At 37.0% G+C, this 19272-nt stretch overlaps 1 protein-coding gene across 1 annotated transcript in view; it reads right to left on the bottom strand.

Moving 5' to 3' along the window:
* Positions 1 to 199: 199 nt before the first annotated feature.
* The window catches only part of PALS1 (protein associated with LIN7 1, MAGUK p55 family member), a 54579-nt gene continuing 35506 nt past the window's right edge, over positions 200 to 19272 (bottom strand). Inside the window, exons 4-14 of the mRNA XM_084207551.1 lie at positions 15124 to 15201; positions 14294 to 14440; positions 13503 to 13664; positions 10674 to 10751; positions 9684 to 9867; positions 8603 to 8674; positions 8063 to 8134; positions 7203 to 7370; positions 6289 to 6491; positions 4903 to 5013; positions 200 to 3208 (exon numbers count right to left, since the gene is read on the bottom strand). Of these exons, the coding sequence (XP_084063677.1) occupies positions 3032 to 3208; positions 4903 to 5013; positions 6289 to 6491; positions 7203 to 7370; positions 8063 to 8134; positions 8603 to 8674; positions 9684 to 9867; positions 10674 to 10751; positions 13503 to 13664; positions 14294 to 14440; positions 15124 to 15201 (1452 nt within the window). The 3' untranslated portion in view covers positions 200 to 3031. The remainder of the gene's footprint in view (positions 3209 to 4902; positions 5014 to 6288; positions 6492 to 7202; positions 7371 to 8062; positions 8135 to 8602; positions 8675 to 9683; positions 9868 to 10673; positions 10752 to 13502; positions 13665 to 14293; positions 14441 to 15123; positions 15202 to 19272) is intronic.

Genomic DNA, 19272 nt, shown 5'->3' with positions numbered 1-19272 from the left:
AGTCTGTTTTAAGATACAGATCCAGCTTGAAAGACAGACACTGGAGCTCTGCAGACCTGTTGTTGCCTCTCCCACAGGATGGATGGTGTCAGAAGGTGCACAGAACATCCTGCAGGGCACTGATGGGCCACAGCATGTTTCTCACATTCAGCAAAGTGGCAGAAAGAAGACTCTCAAGATCCACTATAAGAAGTAAAATTGTACAGTGATTTATTTTAAATCTAAAAATATTTTACATTTTTACATTAGTGTGCAGTTCGTGATGTCTCAAAATAGAGAGTGCAGATATATGTATAAAAGTAAAATGTGGGGCTAACCACAGGTCTCAGTAAAGTTACCTTAATTATTTAAGGCATGGAACCCCCCCATCTAAAAGTCACATTTAATTACATTCAAAAATTCTTTATGCAATTCATTTAATATTTATTTTTAATTAAATCTGGACTGGTAAAAATGCAAATACCCTCATTTCAGTCTGATACAGTTCACAACAATGCCTGGGATAAGGCCGAAGAGTTCTACAAGTTCTGATGTCTATGTATTTTCTTTTATTCTCAAGGGAACTAGCACACATTCTTCATTAAACAAGACAGAATGATTTCTTACACAAGGTAGTTCCAGGTCCAAGCTGGCAGCAGATGGACAGCCAGGTACATAGTTCAGTGCTGCTCAAGACAAAGCTAACACTGGTTAAAAGCTATCATAGCACCTCTCTATGGGTGTCAGTGGGTTCTGTGTGCCTCGGGAATTAGGAGAGTAGAGCTCAGCTTCAAGCAATATGCTTTAAGTCTACATTCAAAAGCTCCTTTGTATAAAAACAGATTCTGTACACCATTTCAGAAAAACTGGGGAGACAAACATGAATGAAATAACATTAATGGCATGATTTGCTGAGACTGATGCTGCCTATAAACACTGAATACCTAAGGGGGTTCAGCAGCCACCTTGAGCTGATTGTGACTGGCAGAATTTTGACAGCACCTACACAGCTGAGCTAGATTAACCTTAACATGTTTTACTGCTTTCCAGCTTCTTGTCCAGAAACATTCAATACCCAAAAGCCTAATACATTTACAATAATCTTTCTTTAAAAAGGGTAGAATCAGTACAGTTTTTCCAATATACCTGAACACTGTTGTTGTCACAAACTGTGGATGAAACTGAGAACACGCCTGCAATGTGAGGCAAAAAGCCACAATTTTGAATATCCAGCCCTTAGGCCAACAGTAGCACAGTATTACTTCTAACGCTGACTTGAACTAAGATACTCAAGTTTCCACCTCATTTTCTTTCCGAAGCATCATAAACCAGCAAATACTTTTGCTTTCTAGCAAGACAGGAATACACTTCTATACTTCAATTTTTCAACACAAAAACGTACTGATTATTAGTTCAGTACCTAGGACAGTTATCTGACAATTTCTTTATACCTGCTCTATACTTTGAACTCCTTAACTATGGGTGTGAATTTGTTCTACTAACATTTTAAGAAAGAATATATGCAAGACAGAATGGAAAACAGTAACTGCTTTTTTATCCTTCAACATTAGACAGGAGTGAACTACACATTGACATAACTCCAGTGTTTTACCTGTAGGAACAAAGAAACGCTATGGCTAAAAGAGATATTCACAGTTAAGGTTCTTTGTGCTACCCAAACCAGCCAAGATACTACTATTCATTTAGTGTCAGCAACAACAGCCCCACTGCAGATACACAGCCACAGTAGTTAAACCTTCACAGCCAGAATCATCTGAGGATGCAGAGATGTTGCCACCTGCTTTGCAGAATGCATCAGGATACAGACCTTACCTTTTGTTCCCTTATTTCAAGTTTTTTTTTTTAACCATTAAAAATATTCCTTTTTTCTTGTGACTTCTCAGTCAGTTACCAGTGTTTTACACATATTTTCACTGCAGTACTGAGCAAATGCAGGGCAATAAGTTGGCTAGTGAATTACAATACTCATAACACAGTAGCTACATTCAACTATTTTAATTCCAGTTAGTTGTCCATTAGTCCAACAGCCACAAAATGAACCATTTGCAGAGATTAAAAAACCCCACTGTCTTCCAATGTTCAGCACATCAGTCTGTATTAGTATTCTGTTATAAAATATGAGAATTTTAGTTGACTTTCAAGCAGCATGTCTTATAGCTATATATTTTCACAAAAATATAACCTCTGCCTTTCTGTCTCTACAAGTCTCTGAAAATCAGCTGCTCCAATCAGTTGGTATGTTTTAAAGAAAATACCGTAAAAATATCACATCTAAAAGTTCAATATAATAGTCATCTTTGATTGGACCTAAAATTACTGTGCAGTCAAATCTGATTTTAAAAGTCTGACTAAAAAGACACAAGGATCGAAATATTTACATTATACACATTTTTCAGTACAGTGCTATTAGAAAGTGGAATGTTTGAGAATTAAAATATTAACTCAAGCCTCACAGGAAAGCTCCAGACCAGAGCAGTATCTTCATTCTGTGTGTTTTTTGAACAGGTGAGGTTTCTCATTGACATTTTTCATGTGTAGATTATTCCTCTGCCCAATGATCTGTAGAATTATGCTCCTGAACTAGCATCATGTCCCACAAACTCATTAAGTTAAGTGTTAAATAACATTTATATTTATAACTATGTGACAGCATGGACTATATATATATATACACACACACACACAAACACACTTAAAATCTTTGTCCTAAGGGTGATTCTAAGTTAAAAAAGTGGATTTATGTATAAAAGTAGTTGCTAGAAAAAAATCTATCTAAAGCTTTAGAATTTAGTACTGACATGGTCTCCATTTCTCGACCACAGAGAAAGAAAACCTGGACAATCTTTCGATCAGTTAAACTGGCTCACAAGCTGATCAGCGTATTTTTCAGTAATACGCAATTTCACTGGCGAAGGATGCTGCCACTGAAGTCTAGAGCTTACATGCATTTGTACTAGAACTGGGCAGACCTACACATGATCTGCTTGGAAAGGTAACTAGATTGAAGTCCATTTGTCCCTTGGAACTGCTCTCATCGCAGCCAGGTGGAGGGCACCCACTGGGGTTCTGTGTCGAGCTTATTTATTAACCGTAGTAACTCTTGATACGCCTTATCAAGATCAGAATTGACAATTGCTGTATCAAAGTAGTGGCCATTGTTCTGCTCCATCTCCCTTGTCTTCTCTATGATTTCTCTGAGCTCTTCTGGCTGCAATCAGAAACAGAGAGTTAGTGTAGGTATGTAAGCCTCTTCCCCACAGTAACAGCAGGGAAAGGGTACAACTCCATTTCTTTACACGAACACTCCTGGTGTTGCTACTGGCTTTTGAAAAGTTTACAGGAACACAACCATGATCCCTATTTGAAAGCTAAGGGTGCTCAAAGACAATCCTGACTGATTGGCTATGAGTGGCAAAGAGTAAATAAGAAAGAAGAAGAAAGTGAAGAAAATGAGGAAGATCTAGCACTGCTCATTGCACAACACTGATCTCACTGAGGGAGACTGGACCTGTGCAGGACAAGGCAGCATTCAGTTGTCAAAGGAGACAGCTGTCACTGGTGACCCTGTTCAGTACACAGCAGTGAGAGCCACACATTTAGGCTGACCAAGTCACCATAACATCAGGTGACTAATATTGCAGAAATATGGAAAAAAACATTTGGGAGCTAAAAGGGCACATGTTAAAAGCAAGAATATTGCAGTGCAGATAAATGATACAAAGGAAGAAGTAGAAATGTTTTGATTTCATAATTTTACTTACACTTAGATTCGAAAAATCTTTTTATTTCTCTCAACTGATTTTTGTATTGTATGAAGAAATATTCAGGTATAATTTTTGACTTAATATTCTAGGGAGAATATTTCAAAAGGAAATAAAAGAAAAGAAAATAAAGTTTTCTTCATGACATAAACATGAAGGAGGAAACATCCATTTAAAGACTAGGATTATATTTGACTCAAGGGCAGGGGGAGGAAAGGAAAAAAAAGGAAATTTCTTCTGTTTCAACACTTGGACTTTACTGGACTTTTAAATCTTGCACACAAGTAATAAACCACCCTTGCATCAAAAAAGGACAGCAAAACAACACAGCCATAGAACACACTGAGTTATGATTCCCGAGCAACAGCTGTGTTAGCAATAACTGAGTTGTGTTGGGAAGATTGTTTTTCCTTAGTATGAACTGCATTATGCTCAATTAGTACTTTGAAGATACTGTGGTGGCAAAGGGGGCCTGTCAATCACTACAGGGCAGATTTCAGTTAAAAAGCTGATGATGAACTTATTCCATTGCCTGAGCAATAAGTATTTCCAAGCTTTCAGATGTCCTGGTTTAATCTTTGGCTTTCAAGTCCATTCTGCAGAACTAATTTCTGAGAAACTAAATCTCATAAGCTCAGATCTTGGATGTGACTGGTTAAAAATGAAGAGTGATCCCACAAGATCAAGCATTAAAATACTTTTATCTGAGGAGTTTTGGATTTTCAAGTAAATGCTTTTCCAAAGGCAGGTACGTTCTGAAATGAAAACCAGTAATCCATTACTCCATAGAATTACTCCCAGGTTTACTCAAGGACAAAACTGAGCTTTCCACAGTTTTGAAATAAAAGGTCATGTTTTTGTACCCAAATGCAGGGGACCCCAATGCAAACACTGTGCCCCAGGATTACTGAATTAGCAGTGTATTCCCTTGCCTAATACCTCTCACATCCCTTTATGCAACAGCATCCTGAATGAACCCTTCCCACAGCATGGTCTGCCTACCAACCTGGAGCACAACTCCACTGTTTCACTGCAGTGCTAACTGCCAGTACCATCACCGTGTCCCATCCCAAGGAAGGAGTATGTGCATTTGTTCAACAAACCCAGCATGGTTTCAGAAGAAGTGTAAGACACACCCTACCTTAGGATTTTTCCCTTCTTTGGCCAATAAAGCACGTAGTCGTTCTTGTGAAGGTGGTGCAACAAATATAATATATGGCTTCAAGTCAGAGTTACGTAGTGTTTTCAGTGACTGCAAAAATAGGATTACATATTTAACAGTTCCAGGAAAAGGGCACTTATTGATGCACTAGTCACATGCTATAATAGACAATACACTCTTCAAACACAACAACTGTACAATATATTAACAGCAATAGAATTAACTGTAACAGCATTCAGAGTTCAGTCATCATTTCCTATGAAATTTATATTTCAACATTTTTCAGCTTCCTGAAACTGAAATATTTACTTTTGTTCAAGAATATTCTTCATAACTGAACTGAAGGACCAGATCTTTCAGTATCCAAAACAATAAAAAGCTTAGCTACATTGAACTAGCTGTCAAACAATTCTAAGGAAAGGTATCAGCTTGAACAGGGAGAAGAGTCTTTAAATATTACAGATTACTTGAAAAACTACAGTTTAATTTTCTGTTTTGAAGACTAAAATACAAGACATCAGATGCACTATTACTGTATGTGCAGCACTTTGCTTTGTCAGGTTTGTCTTGGGATAAAAAACTTGTCTCTGAGATACATTTTAATAGCCACAGATTTAGATAAATTTTTAAGGAGTTATGAATTTTCATCTCATGACATGCTTTGCAATGCCCATGAGCTATGCCAGTGAAGTATCACATGGTCCCAGCTGGTGATGACTAACTGATGACAAACTATAGCTTCAATACTACCCGATCTTACTGCTATGGCTGAGTTCTAGGGCTTTTTTTGCAGCATCTACAACAGCAGCAGACCTCATACAAATATGTATCAGAAAACACGCTGCATTCCAGGACTTAGCCTTTTACCATGTTTGACTAAATTTCCAAATAGAGGTATGCAAGTATAGTTTTTCTCTTCATAACCAAAAGGTCACAGCTAAATGTTTTTTTTTTTTTCAATACTGTTGATGTGACGTACTTCATTTCTGAACTGTATTTGGAAACTGCACAAACATTCCTGAAATGCAATTTCTGAGTATAATCACAATGTACCCTCTATTTTCAAAAACCCCAAAGATCACAGAGTAATTGGAAGATGGAGAGACACAAATCTTATTTTAATTAATTTTTAATTTTAGATGGTTTCCAGATACTTAAAAGCTGGTGAAAACTAAGACCCCTATCAACTGCAGCACAGATAAACAAGTGCATATTTGCAAACAAGGAACTGAACAGAGTCAACTGAGCATCCTGGCAGAAACAGGAATATGGATCTTGAAATACACTCATTTTATACACCAGAGAGACAGATAATTCATAGCGGCTTCTACAATTAAAACATGACAGGCAAGAGCTCTGTCATACCTGGGTATGAAGATTTAAAAGGCAAATCTTGCCCGAGTTGATGACTTGCCGCACGGAGTCTATGCTCGTACCGTACAGGTTCTTCTCAAACTCCCCATATTCAATGAACTTCCCTGCAGCTATGTCACTCTCAAATGCCTGTCGGGAGATGAAATGATAATCCCTGCCAGCTGCTTCAGTCTCTCTCCTACTCCGAGTCGTATCTACAAAAAAAGAAACTGAGATGGTGATACATGTATAGAACTGAAAAAAGTTTCTCTTAGCAGGCATATTGCTAACCATGCAAACACAATCCCCATGCCCCCCCCAACCCAACATAAGAAATATCCACGAAATCTGTGTATTTTATTTTCTACAATAAATGTCAATGGTCAAATTAAGTTGTCAAACTTAATTTAGAGGTCTTTTACATTATCTAGAGGAAAAAAATAGTAAACTACAAAAAGAATATTTTTAACTGCGCAGTTGTGTTCTGAATGTGAAAACAGCTATTAGTTGTTTTTCAACAAATATATATTGCTAAATGGTTTGTAAACATAATCTAGGGTTACATTAGACATGAAAAATATAATATTCACTGAAATACAAGTGGTTTGGGAGGGCACTAAAGCCACCTAAACTTAAATTTATGCAGGGCATTTGATTATAAGTTTTTTGCCCATTTATGCTGACTTCTTTTTAAACTTCTGTAACTCTAACTCACTCCAATTTTATTCAAACCGATATAATTGCATGTCTTATAATACCTCTGGAACACTGTGTTTGTAACACTGGATTTGCATTAACTTCCCTTTTTTCAAGAGCTCAATATATCCTGTCCCAAACCCCCAGGCTCTTAATGACTATTTCCAACACAACAGGATTTGTCTGCAGCCAAGGCTTAGGACAAGGATCCTCCTCTGCCGTCCACTCACGGGGCACGGCGGTGGCGAAGCGATCCACTTCGTTATTCATCAGTCTCTGCCGCAGCTCGTTCTGGCCGCAGTTCTGGGGGCCAATCAGAACAATGGGACGTTTCCTATTTGCTGGCTGATGGTACAGTGACATTTCCTCATAGGTCAAAATTTCCTCATTGTCATAATCTTGAGAGAGAACAATAAAACAGTCATAAAGTACTCTACTGCCAGTTTCATGTACTGCCTTTCATGCAGTATCGGATTTCAGACAGTTCCTGAGTCTCTGCCCAGCATCTAACTGAGTCACTAAAGCAACAGAAGCCCAAAGATTATCATGTGCCCAGTATGATGAGAATTTTTTCCCTTTCTTGGGAAAAAAAATATGCTTCCACTTATTACTCTTCATATAAGTAGTAGCACAAACCCAAGAAACAACTTTTTTTGCCAAAAAAAAAAAGTTTCGAGTACAAGAGTCACACTTTATAGCCAAAGGCAGCAACTACCATCCCAATCCCAAAGTACATTTGTAAGAACATAGCCTATAAAATCTGTCAAGAAAGTTTCCATTTATGATGTTTAATTATGCAAAGTGAGATGGTATTACTAAGCTGTAATAAATTGGTTCATCATTGTTAAACCATGAGTGCTTCTATGCCTAAAAAGCTCTGTTTTTTTCTTATTATCTGATCTTTATTAAAGACACTACAAATCCTTTCACTTTTACATCTTTCACTAAATGCTACAACACAACACAGCATTGCTTTTACACAGAACTTACTGCTAGCATTTCTAACATCGTATCCTGAATTTCAGCATTCTCTTCACAATCTTTAATAGTTGTTTATAATTACACACAATGTACAAAAGTTGCTCCTTACCATCATTTTTATTTGCATTGTATAAAACCTTTTTCCGTTTCTTTTTGTTCTTCTTCGCGCACCAGAGTTTTCCTAAACAAAATAAAAATTGTGACAATCAAACACCCATACAACAAAAATCTTCCTGCTCTGCCCATGTGTTAGATCTTTAAAGTGGAGAATTTATTCTGCTGTTTTGAGAAGGCATAATATCCTTCCGTTGATTACAATGCTTTGGGGCATTAAACAAATGTCAAGAACTTCAACCAAGTCACGGCAGGTGAAGTTCTTTATGAAAAAAGGGGCTTTCCAAATTCTCTACATCACACTAATTACAGCACACATAGTTGTGAAAAACCCATGTGATTTATACAACAAAGTGTTAAATTCACACTTGTATTTACATGAAGAATTTCAAAGAATCATCCCACTTGCATAACAAATAAACAAAAACCACTTCAGGAGATTTTTCTACAACTCCACCATGACAAGATTCTGTGCAACACTAATTAACACTGCTACAAAAGATTTTTTTTTTTACTTGGGAAGCATATATCGCACCTGATTTTTCAGGTTCCTTGTCTTCTTCTATGGTTTGCTTCATTGCTTCTCTTTGCTGCTGAAAACTTTTTCCTTGATGCATTAAAAAAGGCACAAGAGTCATTAACATTTAGAAACCATTTCCATGCTTTTTCATAATGACTTACTCATTTAACTCTTTCCTAATCTTTCACATGTCTGAAGACTCTTCAGGTTTTGTAACATACAGAAGAAATTTTAAAAGGGAAACCAAAATTACTGCAAAACTGATTTATTACTTAAGAAATATATTCATCAAGAGAGACTTGCAGAGTATTTGTTGTATACTAGACAGTTTTACCTGGAAAAGTGAAAGTACATGAAAGACTACATTTCCCTACTATGATGATGTCACTTTCTAATTATGTGTTCTATTTATATTAAATATTTTGAACTTCAATTTAAAATAGATTAGCCTATATTTAAATCAATGTTTCTTTCAATTTATTCAAGCATCATAAAGTGTGATATTCTATGCAATTTGAAAAGTCTTTTGTTCATCATGTTTAACAAAGCAGCAGGTCTTTAATGAACTAGGCTGCAAGATATATTGCAATGCAAAAATTATGAGGAGACTTCAGTGTCTGAAAATCCTGTTACCCAAAGCCCCTCAAAAGTGAGAAAGGAAGTCTGTCACAAGTAACTGAAGCCCTTTGTTAAGAAAAATACGCTGAAAAGTGACCACAAATAGGTACTGTATCAAGTAGTTTATTTGGAAAAGGATGAGCTGCGCCTATCTTCAGAGAGCTAGTGGGCTGCAGTCCCACATCTCTGCTGCAGCCAGCAGAGGGAACTCTGAATCTGCTGAGTCCCCATGGTGGAGGAATAAAAGGAGAGTTGCTCCTGAAAGGGGCAGTGAAAGCAGAAGTTTTACTATGCATTTAACTCCAGACATGGCGATGCCCAACAATAGGCTCTGTTGCAAATGGTTCAAAGACACAGATATATTTAAGGCAAGAGGTATTAAAGAGTACACAAGCCTTTGAAAACCTGACTATTGCTCCTGTGTGGCTACAATAACTAACTTGACTGACTGTCAAGCTTTTTTTAGAGCTTTATTTACCAGGGATAAGGCCTGCCAATGGCTGATTATCTTCATCTCCATCTCTGTAAGCCTGCCACCAGTTTGGATCCTCTTGACTGATCACATGGAGTATGTCTCCTTTTTGAAAAGACAGGCCTAACTCTCGGCAGGGGACGTAAGGGTCATCAGAGGGATCGTAGTCAAAATGAGCCTTCACATGTATCTGTAGGAGATCAAATGTTAAAAAAAAAGGGAAAACACCCCAGTGACTTCTGAATAATTAAACCTTCTCTTCCTGTGATTGCATTAGAGCTATGATATATAAAAACTCCAAGCTTCTATAAAATGGAAACTTTATCTGCGGCATACAGAAGGTACTGGAACGGAATCATTAGGTCAGCAATGGAAAAGACACGGTTGTGCTAGGCTGGATGGAAAGGGTTGAATTTAACATGCAATTTCCTCACCACTGTAGGAGACAATCCCTCCAGCTACAGATTTAAGTTCTCTGCATTCAAAAATTATCAGAGGTATTGTGATTGCTTAAAGTACCTATAATAAATACACAGACTGAAACTCACTTGCTGGACTTGAAGTGAAGTTTCACTTGTAAAGAATTCTGTCACCAATCATTAATGTTTGGGCATTCTTTCTTGAAACTGTTAAAGCTATCTTTTCCTCTTTTCCTCGCAATGCATATTCTCAAGTTTTGACAATCCCAAGATTTTTTAATACATACATTCTATATATATATAGACACAAAATACAGAAATTCAAAATAAAAAGCTCAGAACCACAGGAAGTTCTACTTTTACAATTTCTTTCAGAAACTGAGTTAAAATTGTACTAAGAGTTTCAGTTTAAGATCATTAATAATTTTCAAGAGTTACTTCAGGTGTTAATCAATTTAAATGGCTACATTTTAGGTTTGTTCTACAATGTAAGGGACCTGCAGAAGAACTTTTTACACACTACTGGTAAAATAAAGTATGCTTCACCAAGCACACAAACACCTGTAGAGCTACTTACAACTGTCTCCTTTGCAGGAGGTGGCTTGCTCTGCTGACTGGGAATCAATACGAAGGTCAGAGTACCATGCATGTCAGCCTGAAAGGAAAAATAGGCTCTTCATATACAGCATCAAAATATGGCTAAGGTTAAGAATTTTAATAAATAATACATTTTGGAAAATGCTTTAAAAATTCCCATTAGAAGTTGCTCCTAACAGCACATCCTCTACCCCTTAGCTAGTTCAAAATATATAGTACAGCTAAAGATGCAGTGATTCAGTAAGACTAGAAAGCTAAGTGTTGATACTCAGATTTTAAAAGCCTAGTTTTCTTGAATATAAACTATTTCTATCTGAAATGGAGCAGCTGCTGTTCTGTCAAGCAGAGACATACGAGAAATGGATAATTGTTCTCTTCAAAAATACCAACAAGTGGGTCTGCAAAATGTAAAAATATATTACAAAATTTCATTTTTCTAGAATTGTTTAAATGAAACAGTGCTTTTAAATCTAAACATTCCTACTATGATTTTATGCTGTTAAAAATACTAAAGAATTCAAAACACTGTTTAAAAATCTTGCTAAGATACTCAAATCTTGCATATGTCAAGTGTTTGATACCAACAGTGTAGTCATCATTGATAAGAAAGTAGAACATAATAAATGTCTTGTCTTTATCTTCTTTGTTTACATACTTCCATTTGCAAATGTGTTTGCACACAAAAAATATCTTGATAAAGTGCAAGTGACAGCCTGTGACAAGGTCTACAGGTGTTTCACATCATATACACCATTCTATGAACCTTAACACAATAGTTTATCCTGTATAAAACAAGAAAATGCACGTTTCTCAGAAAATTCAGAACTAAGGCTTAAATAAAGTAAGTATAACTTGAACAAGTTCCATTGCCTGCAAGAAAGGAAAATCCATTATTTTCCACAAGGAATGTACATAATCTCACAGTGATCATGTGAACAGCCTAGTCTAAAAGTCAGGTGCAGTTTATTATCACTTGAGCAGCAAGTTATGAGGCAGAACTAAGTAGAGAAGTAATTTCTATCTCCTGTGCTTGAAGTGTTTTGGGGGAGTCTGTTTTAGAACTTCATTTCCAGATTACGAAATAAAAATGATGACATATAAAGGATTAAAAAAATATTCTAAAAATCCACAAGGTTGTGTTTATTTTATTTTTAATTTTCAGCAAATTGATTTTCTCTTATGCTAATGTACTGTGGCTTTACACCTTTTGTTTTTTAACCCTAAGCTGCAGGAACTACTCAGGAGCAGAATAACCTCTCTGCAGAGAACTAAACTGCCAGATTTGAACTACCTGTTAATCACCTCCAAAACAACGTTTAACTGAAGATGGAAATTGTCCATTAAAAAACAGTGTCTCACTGTACCATAAGACAACGTAATCTGTGGAGCTTGCTGTCTACTATTCCTACAATACACAACCTACAGCTGAGCCTAAGTCTTTGTCCTGATTCTGATTTGTCTCTAGAGCATAAACCTACTAAGTAATTTGAAGACTTACTAAATACGTTTCTCCTCCCCCCCAAACTCCCTACTAAATAAGTCCTAGTTGATATTTCTAGTATTTTGCACCAAAGTCATAAATTTACCTCTTAAAAAAACCCCATTTTTATCTGTTTCCACTTTGACAATATGGTCTTGCCTGCTGCAATTGGACCAAAGATTCAGAGTTGGATTCCACGTGTTGGACACCGACGCAAAGCAGGTGCCAGGGAAAAGCATGAAAGAAATGCAATTGGGCAACAGAAAATACTGGTGGTAATTGCCAGCTTTTGACATTTTTCTCACAGGGCCATCTGAAAGTGAGTACCTCTAACTTAATTCCTGATGGATTTCTTGCCTAGCCATTTTTAAACTAAAGTATAATTTTGTCATGAATGGTGTAACAGACAAGAAAACGTCTACGCAAGTAAACTGCTAGACAAAAGGACTTTTACCTGGCGGGAAGGAGTACTAAGTCTAGTCACAAAAAGGTTCCCTGTAATACAATTTATGTTGGGTTAAGTCTGGCCAGCCACTCTAGTACTGACCAGCTCCCAATACACTTCTCTCTCCCAGCAGGTTAAGGGAGAGAATTGGAAGACCAAATACAAGAAAAAAAAAATCTCACGGGTCAAGGTAAAAACAGTCTAATAAGTGAAGTGGAAAAACCCCAACCCAACAAGTGATACAAAAGCAATCACTCACCACCCAGATTTTACTGCCCAGCCTGATGTTACATGGCCATTCACATCACTGTGGTCAACTTAGGTCAGCTGTCCCAGCCATGTCCCCTCCCAACCTCTTGCTCACCCCAGCCAGTTGCAGTCAGCAGACAGTGAGAAACAGAGAAGGCCTTGACACTGTATGCACTGCTCAGCAACAGCTAAAACACTGGTGCATTATCAACACTGTTTTAGTCTAAACCCAGCCTAAAACACAGCACCACATAAGCTGCTATGAAGAAAATTACTTACAACCAGCCACGCATTTATTACTTGTGGACTGAATCAGGGACAAAGATGAAAAATTATGGCTTTTCAGAGCTAAACAAAGTTTTCTTAGAAATCATTAGAAGTAAGTGTAAAGATAACAGCTTGACGCTTCCACATTCGTAGGCTTCATCTTTGAAGGTAACAGCAATTATACTTGCCAGTGTTGTCCTGTGCATCAGAAAGCAAACTTGAAATGGACCTCCACATATGAACACAAGCTACCAGAATGAAAATATTTTTGAGGCTAAATATGAGTAAAATGACAAGCAGAGTCAACAGGCTTAAGACTTATGAAATGAGTATTTATTGCAAAGAAAACGAGAAGTGTTCCAACTCACCAGCAAGTCAAAAACTTCATTAACATCTTTTCCACGGATCTCAATGCCATTGATCTCCAGAACTTCATCCCCTTCATGCAACAGCCCACTCTTCTCTGCAGCACCTCCTTTGACTATTCGACTGATGATAACAGAATCCATTTCATTGCGAACAGTAGCACCCTGTGTAGCAGCAACACATTCTGAATTTATTACAAATGTGAAACTCAAAGCCATCTATTGTATATATTCCAAGCACGTGGAAAAACTATGCCAAAAGAGAATGCAAGTAACAGCTTGGATGCAATATGCATACTGCTCCAGTTCAAAAAAATCACTGCTTAACTCTTTCAACCTACACTAAAGACTGAAGAATTTAATTGCTCTATACCATAAGATTAATTATTTTTTTATAAACAAAGACCTAAGGAAACTCTTATTTGAAAGATGCAAATAGCAGATGATAACTGCTAAACAAACTGCAAAAGCAGAAACCAGCCAACCAAAAAAACCCAACACCTGATTGGCACAAGGTTTAAGCTCCCTTGCAGCAGAGGGATAGTGACCCTTGCCAAGAAGATCTGTCAAAACCCAAGTTGCTAGAAGTTGTACAGATTTTACATGGTAGTATGGCTACTGCCCAATTCAAGTTAAACACAAGTTTACTATCTATGACTGTTTCTGGAGGGAGGGAGAGTGTTTACAAGTTAAACACCACCTTGGCATTCGAATTCCTAACATTTCATAGCAATCTGGAAAGGACAAAAAGGCTTACTTCCTCTACATACAACTGAGTAAGCACCAGTACTTACCAAGGGAATATCCCGAGCTTTCTCAATGCGAACTATTTTAACCGTCTCCCCTCCATACATGCCAACATTCTCATAAATCTTTTCATCTGTCATAGGCTCTGGTTGCATTTCTTGTTCTGCAACCTTATCATGAGCCAGTAGAAGTGCCTAGTGTTAAACAAAATCAGCTCAGTTACAGAAAATATCCCACTTCATATGCATACAAATTAGTAGATGAAATTCTGCAATTTCAACAGTCTCTGCAGGTTATAGAACTTTGACTCAAGCAATAATAAAAAAATCATTTCTCACAGCTACATAGCACCTACTTTTTTTCAAAACTTTCAGATTAGAAAATAATTTAGAAGCAATTTTGAACACAACTGTGACTGTACTTCTATCTTATCTGTACTAAAAAAACAGACATTGGTTTACTATGTATGTGTCTGCAGACTCAGAATAAGCTTTGCAGAGAAAACTACTTTTTCATCACCACCCCAGGACAAAATTTCCTTTATGCACCTTAAGGTAAGCATGAAACAACTGTCAAAGGTAAAAACAAATAAACAAAGCAGCTCATGTTGCCCTGTTCCCAACTGACCTACTGCTACATTGTTTATTTGCAAATCACCCCTAATATATATATAGACTGTAGCAAGGGCTGAATACAATCATGTACTACATTTCATTAAAAGTTCCATTAGCTTCTGGAAATTGCAAATTCCTTATCCTAGAAAAATTAGGGTTGAGGAATAAAATTCATCCTTGCCCAGTCAGCCCAAGGCAAAAAGTAACTTACACTGAAAACAGCATCAAGAAATAGATCCATTAGAAGTTTCATTTTGTTTTACCTGCATGTGAGGGGCATTCAGCAAAGCATTAAGCTCCTGTCCATCCTTATGGTGGCTGGGTTTCAAAACACTCTGTACCTAAAAAGAAATCAGGCAGTAAAATTCTAAATCTAGCCAGTGATTTATCAATCCTCCCTCTCCTACTCAAGCACAACCCCCTACTTGCAATTACTCATTTAACTGAAAGCAAAGTATATCCTTGTAGTTGTTACACTACTGCTGGTTGATTAATCTGGTACACATTAGGAAAACATGCAATGAGACCACAGGACTAACCCAGCACATCTTGCCTCAGTAATAATTTACCAAATCAAACTTGGTACCCAGTACCTCACACAGATTTGTCAATACCAGAGATTGGCAATGAGCTCAGGTACCACAAAGATGCACACAAAAAAATTAAACTCTAGACAGTGAAAGTTAGTGATTTCATGGCAGTGAAATCAGTCACAATGAAGTGTATTATGAGACTATGCTGGGCTTTTAAATTGGAGTAATTTCTTATTAATGTGACTAGCCTTCCTCTTCCTTAAAAGTATACTATCATATTCTAATTATGCAAACTATTTCCACCAACAGCAAGGCCAAAGATTCCGAGACAGGTTTTGCAATGCATCCTGGAGCTCTTGTCTCAGGAAGTGCGCAAATCAAAACTTCAAAAGGTCCCTCCCTGGAAACTTGATTTCTTTGGCTGGTTCCAAAATAATCCATGCTAACACAAGGATAATTTTTGCTCAAGCAGCTTCAGCTGCCAAAGTAAGTTTTCCTTCTCATACAGTTGCTAAACAAGCCTTGCCATCATCTCTTGCAGATACTGGTATGCTCATACAGAGAGGCAAGAGCAGGGAAGTACTCTTACATAGAAGTGAGGCTGAAGATGCTTTCCAAAGCCATTATTCTCTGGCCTAATCTGACCAAAGGCACACAAGTGCAACAGCACAAATGAATCCAAAGACATCAAGAGTAGATTATACAAATCAGAGCAGCAGCTTTCAGAGAAACAGAAAACATTTTGTTCAAGAGCTTTTGACTCTTGTAGATGAAGTAATGTGACATCAGAGAATCAAGAACCTAAAAGTTTCAAAGAGAAAATAATTCCACTTTATGTATGATCTACCAGTATCTAAAGGCCGGAAAAGCCTCTATACTAGGAGCAATTATCTACAGAAATGCTAACAACTATCTTGGATGCTACCAGAAAACAGCACTGAAAACTTTCAAGTCAAGACACTTATAATTCTAGGAGAAGCCACTAAATGAAGTATGCCCATGGAGCGAGATCCTCATATTGCCAAGAGAAGTATCACATTGAACATGCTCCTGGGCTTTGCAGTAAACGTGGCACAATGTCCACAAACCTTCCTCCTGACATCCTAGAACATGCCCCATGGTGAACAAATGGAGTATACCTTAAAACAGTCAAAGAAGAAGCTAGATTTATGTAGCTTTTTAAAGTGGTTTCTTTAAAATAATAGAGAACAGAAAGAGTTCAGCTTCACAAAGTCCTTACTTCAGTCATATGTCTAAATTAGAAAGGAAGCTATTATACCTGGCTTAAACTGAATTCTAGGATGTCCCACAGCAAACACAACACAGTGAAAGACATATCTCACTGACAAATTTTCCTGTTTTGAAAGAGAAGATTCTTCTATACAAAAGACTTTCTCATAAAGGTTTATTTCAGGTCTCTAACTTTCAATGGACTTTGAAGAAGCCACAAGAAGCCTTTAAGCTTTATTTATCAAATCTTTATGATCTTTTTAATAGGAAAACCTACTCAGAAAGCAACTTGGAAGTCTTGCAAGGAGCACCATCTTCTGAATGCAGAAGGTCAGAGGCTGGGAATTTGGCAGTGGAAAAGAAAGTAATCTGGTTCAACCAGTTACTCTGTGTGCAGTAAACATCCTTTATTCAAGTTTAATTTCTGCTTTGAATAATTTGATTATTAAAAAATTTAATATATCCCCCCCCTTAAGAAAAACATAAATCTCTCATTTGTTTATTTAATGAAGCTCTAGGAAAGCTTCAGGCTGCCCTATAGACCACTTATTACAGCAGTAGCGCTGCTTGCCAGAGTCCTTTGTAACTCATGGTAATAAATCCATACCTTTATCAGACTAAGAAATTTGAAGAAGACTGCCATTCCAGAAGTGACACACTACATATAGCACAGATGATCCACCCTGAGTATGTGGCAATACCTGTTTTCTTAACTCTTCAGACTAGTTTTTATTGTTAATCATGTTACCTTTAGATCAAGAACCTCACCCCTGACCCTTAAAGTTATCCATTTGGCTTCATTACACACACCACAATTTGTAGGCATGGAAAATGGAGGCATGTGCTGGAGTGATATGAGGCATTCAGAAATTAACTGCACCTGCAAAATCCCGTTGTTGTTTAGCAGCAGGTGAGCAGGACTGTCAGATGGAACATACACACACATTCCAGTGCACTTACACCAGAAGTTATGAGCTTCCAGTGCATCCCCTCAACAGTACAGATCTAGTTCATTTGTCTGATTTTGCAGAAGTAAATAGTAGCAAGTCCAAAACATTTAGGAACATAGTCTATATAAAGCCTGTTAAGTATATTTAATAGCAGGAACATATTTAAAGTATTTGGTATGTGCTGTTATAGGCCAAGTTATAAACTGTCTAGAATGCTGTATCAAATATTACAAGGTCAAGATTCAGACCCTGTTCCCATAATCTGTGCCCCCATCTTGGTCAAGTTTAAATGGATTTAAAATCAATTTAATTACACTTGATGTTTACTTGCTATTTTTATTTGAGACTTGTAGTACACCCCATTACATGAAGATAAGCTTTCTCAAATAAATTCCTTAAGATCAAGTGCTTCATTCCACCTTTTTAATTAATTTGAAGTTTTTTCAAAAGATGAGAAAAAACTTGAGTTGTCAGTGGCTGGTTATCAGAATTGGTAGGAAAATTAACCGTACATGTATAGTACCAATTTTAAGAATTTTCTAAAGAGGACTAGAAAATTAAAAAACTCTAAGTAATATTAGCTATTACTTTTTTTTAAAGGAAGACTCTTTCATGCTGCATTGTGCAACTGTGCTGTAAAATGCCTTTTCCCCTTAAAAGATGTTCTCTTCCACAGTATAAAGCTGCAAACACGCCTGTAGCTTTAAACTGGGGCACACACTCCCAACAGTTTCAGAGCTGTACACTGTTGCTCATGACCTGTGCACTAAAATATGCACACTAGCACTACCTGCTATTTAAAATTAATGTTATGCATGTATCTGCTATTCTTCTTTCTTGTAATGTCTTCTGGCTTTTATCATCGAGATGTTATCAGTATCTTAAATGCAGGCTTTTGCAAGTGTCTTTTCAAAAACACCCTGAAGTAAGTAAATGAGCTGCTTTCTGGGGGAGTTTCTTATGCCTATGCTTAGAGGTAAAAAAAGCAAAAGACAGCCAAAAATGAGAGTACAAGAAAAACTGACATGCAAGATAAACACATTGTCAGGATTCAAAAATACCCCAACAACAAGCCCAAAAAACCAAAACAAAAACGCCACCAATTTTTCTAAAGCAGAAATAATTTCCTTCCATACTGCTACATAACTAATACAGAAAATTTTCAAAAATGAATAAAAGATCTGAAAGCCATGCATAAGATCTTCTAAGCAGGCAAGACAAGGAAGTACAAAGCAATCTGAATGGAGGCTTCAAGGTATCCTCTCGAGACACTTCTGTCAGACACAGAAATATTTGTCCTGAATTTCTGGCTCTATCATTTCAGGATGTTATTTAACATATTTCAAAATACAAGTCACTTAAGTACACAAGAAGCTGAGTCACTGAGAAACTAGATTACATATGAAAATGGGAACAGACATTTGCAATGTATTGAGTTTTCAGGAATTTCAAGGCTGGACAAGACAGGGATGGGAGATGAAGAGTCAAAATGAGTGCAGTGATGTGTCTTTTATGCAATAGTCTTGTGGATAATGATCAAATTCTGTTGGTTTAAAAATTTTGGATAAATATTTTCCCTTTGCCTAGCCTTATTCATGATTGGTAGGAGACACAAAATCGGCTTTGCACCACCCTCTGATTTTAAGATGTACCAAATCACCTGAAAAAAAGAAAATAATATGTTGGGAAGGTAAGGGAT

The sequence above is a fragment of the Fringilla coelebs genome (assembly GCF_963513975.1).
Source record: "Fringilla coelebs genome assembly, chromosome: 6".
In the NCBI taxonomy this organism is placed as follows: domain Eukaryota; kingdom Metazoa; phylum Chordata; class Aves; order Passeriformes; family Fringillidae; genus Fringilla; species Fringilla coelebs.
The sequence above is the reverse complement of the archived record's forward strand: the minus strand, read 5'-3'. Positions and strand labels throughout refer to the sequence as shown.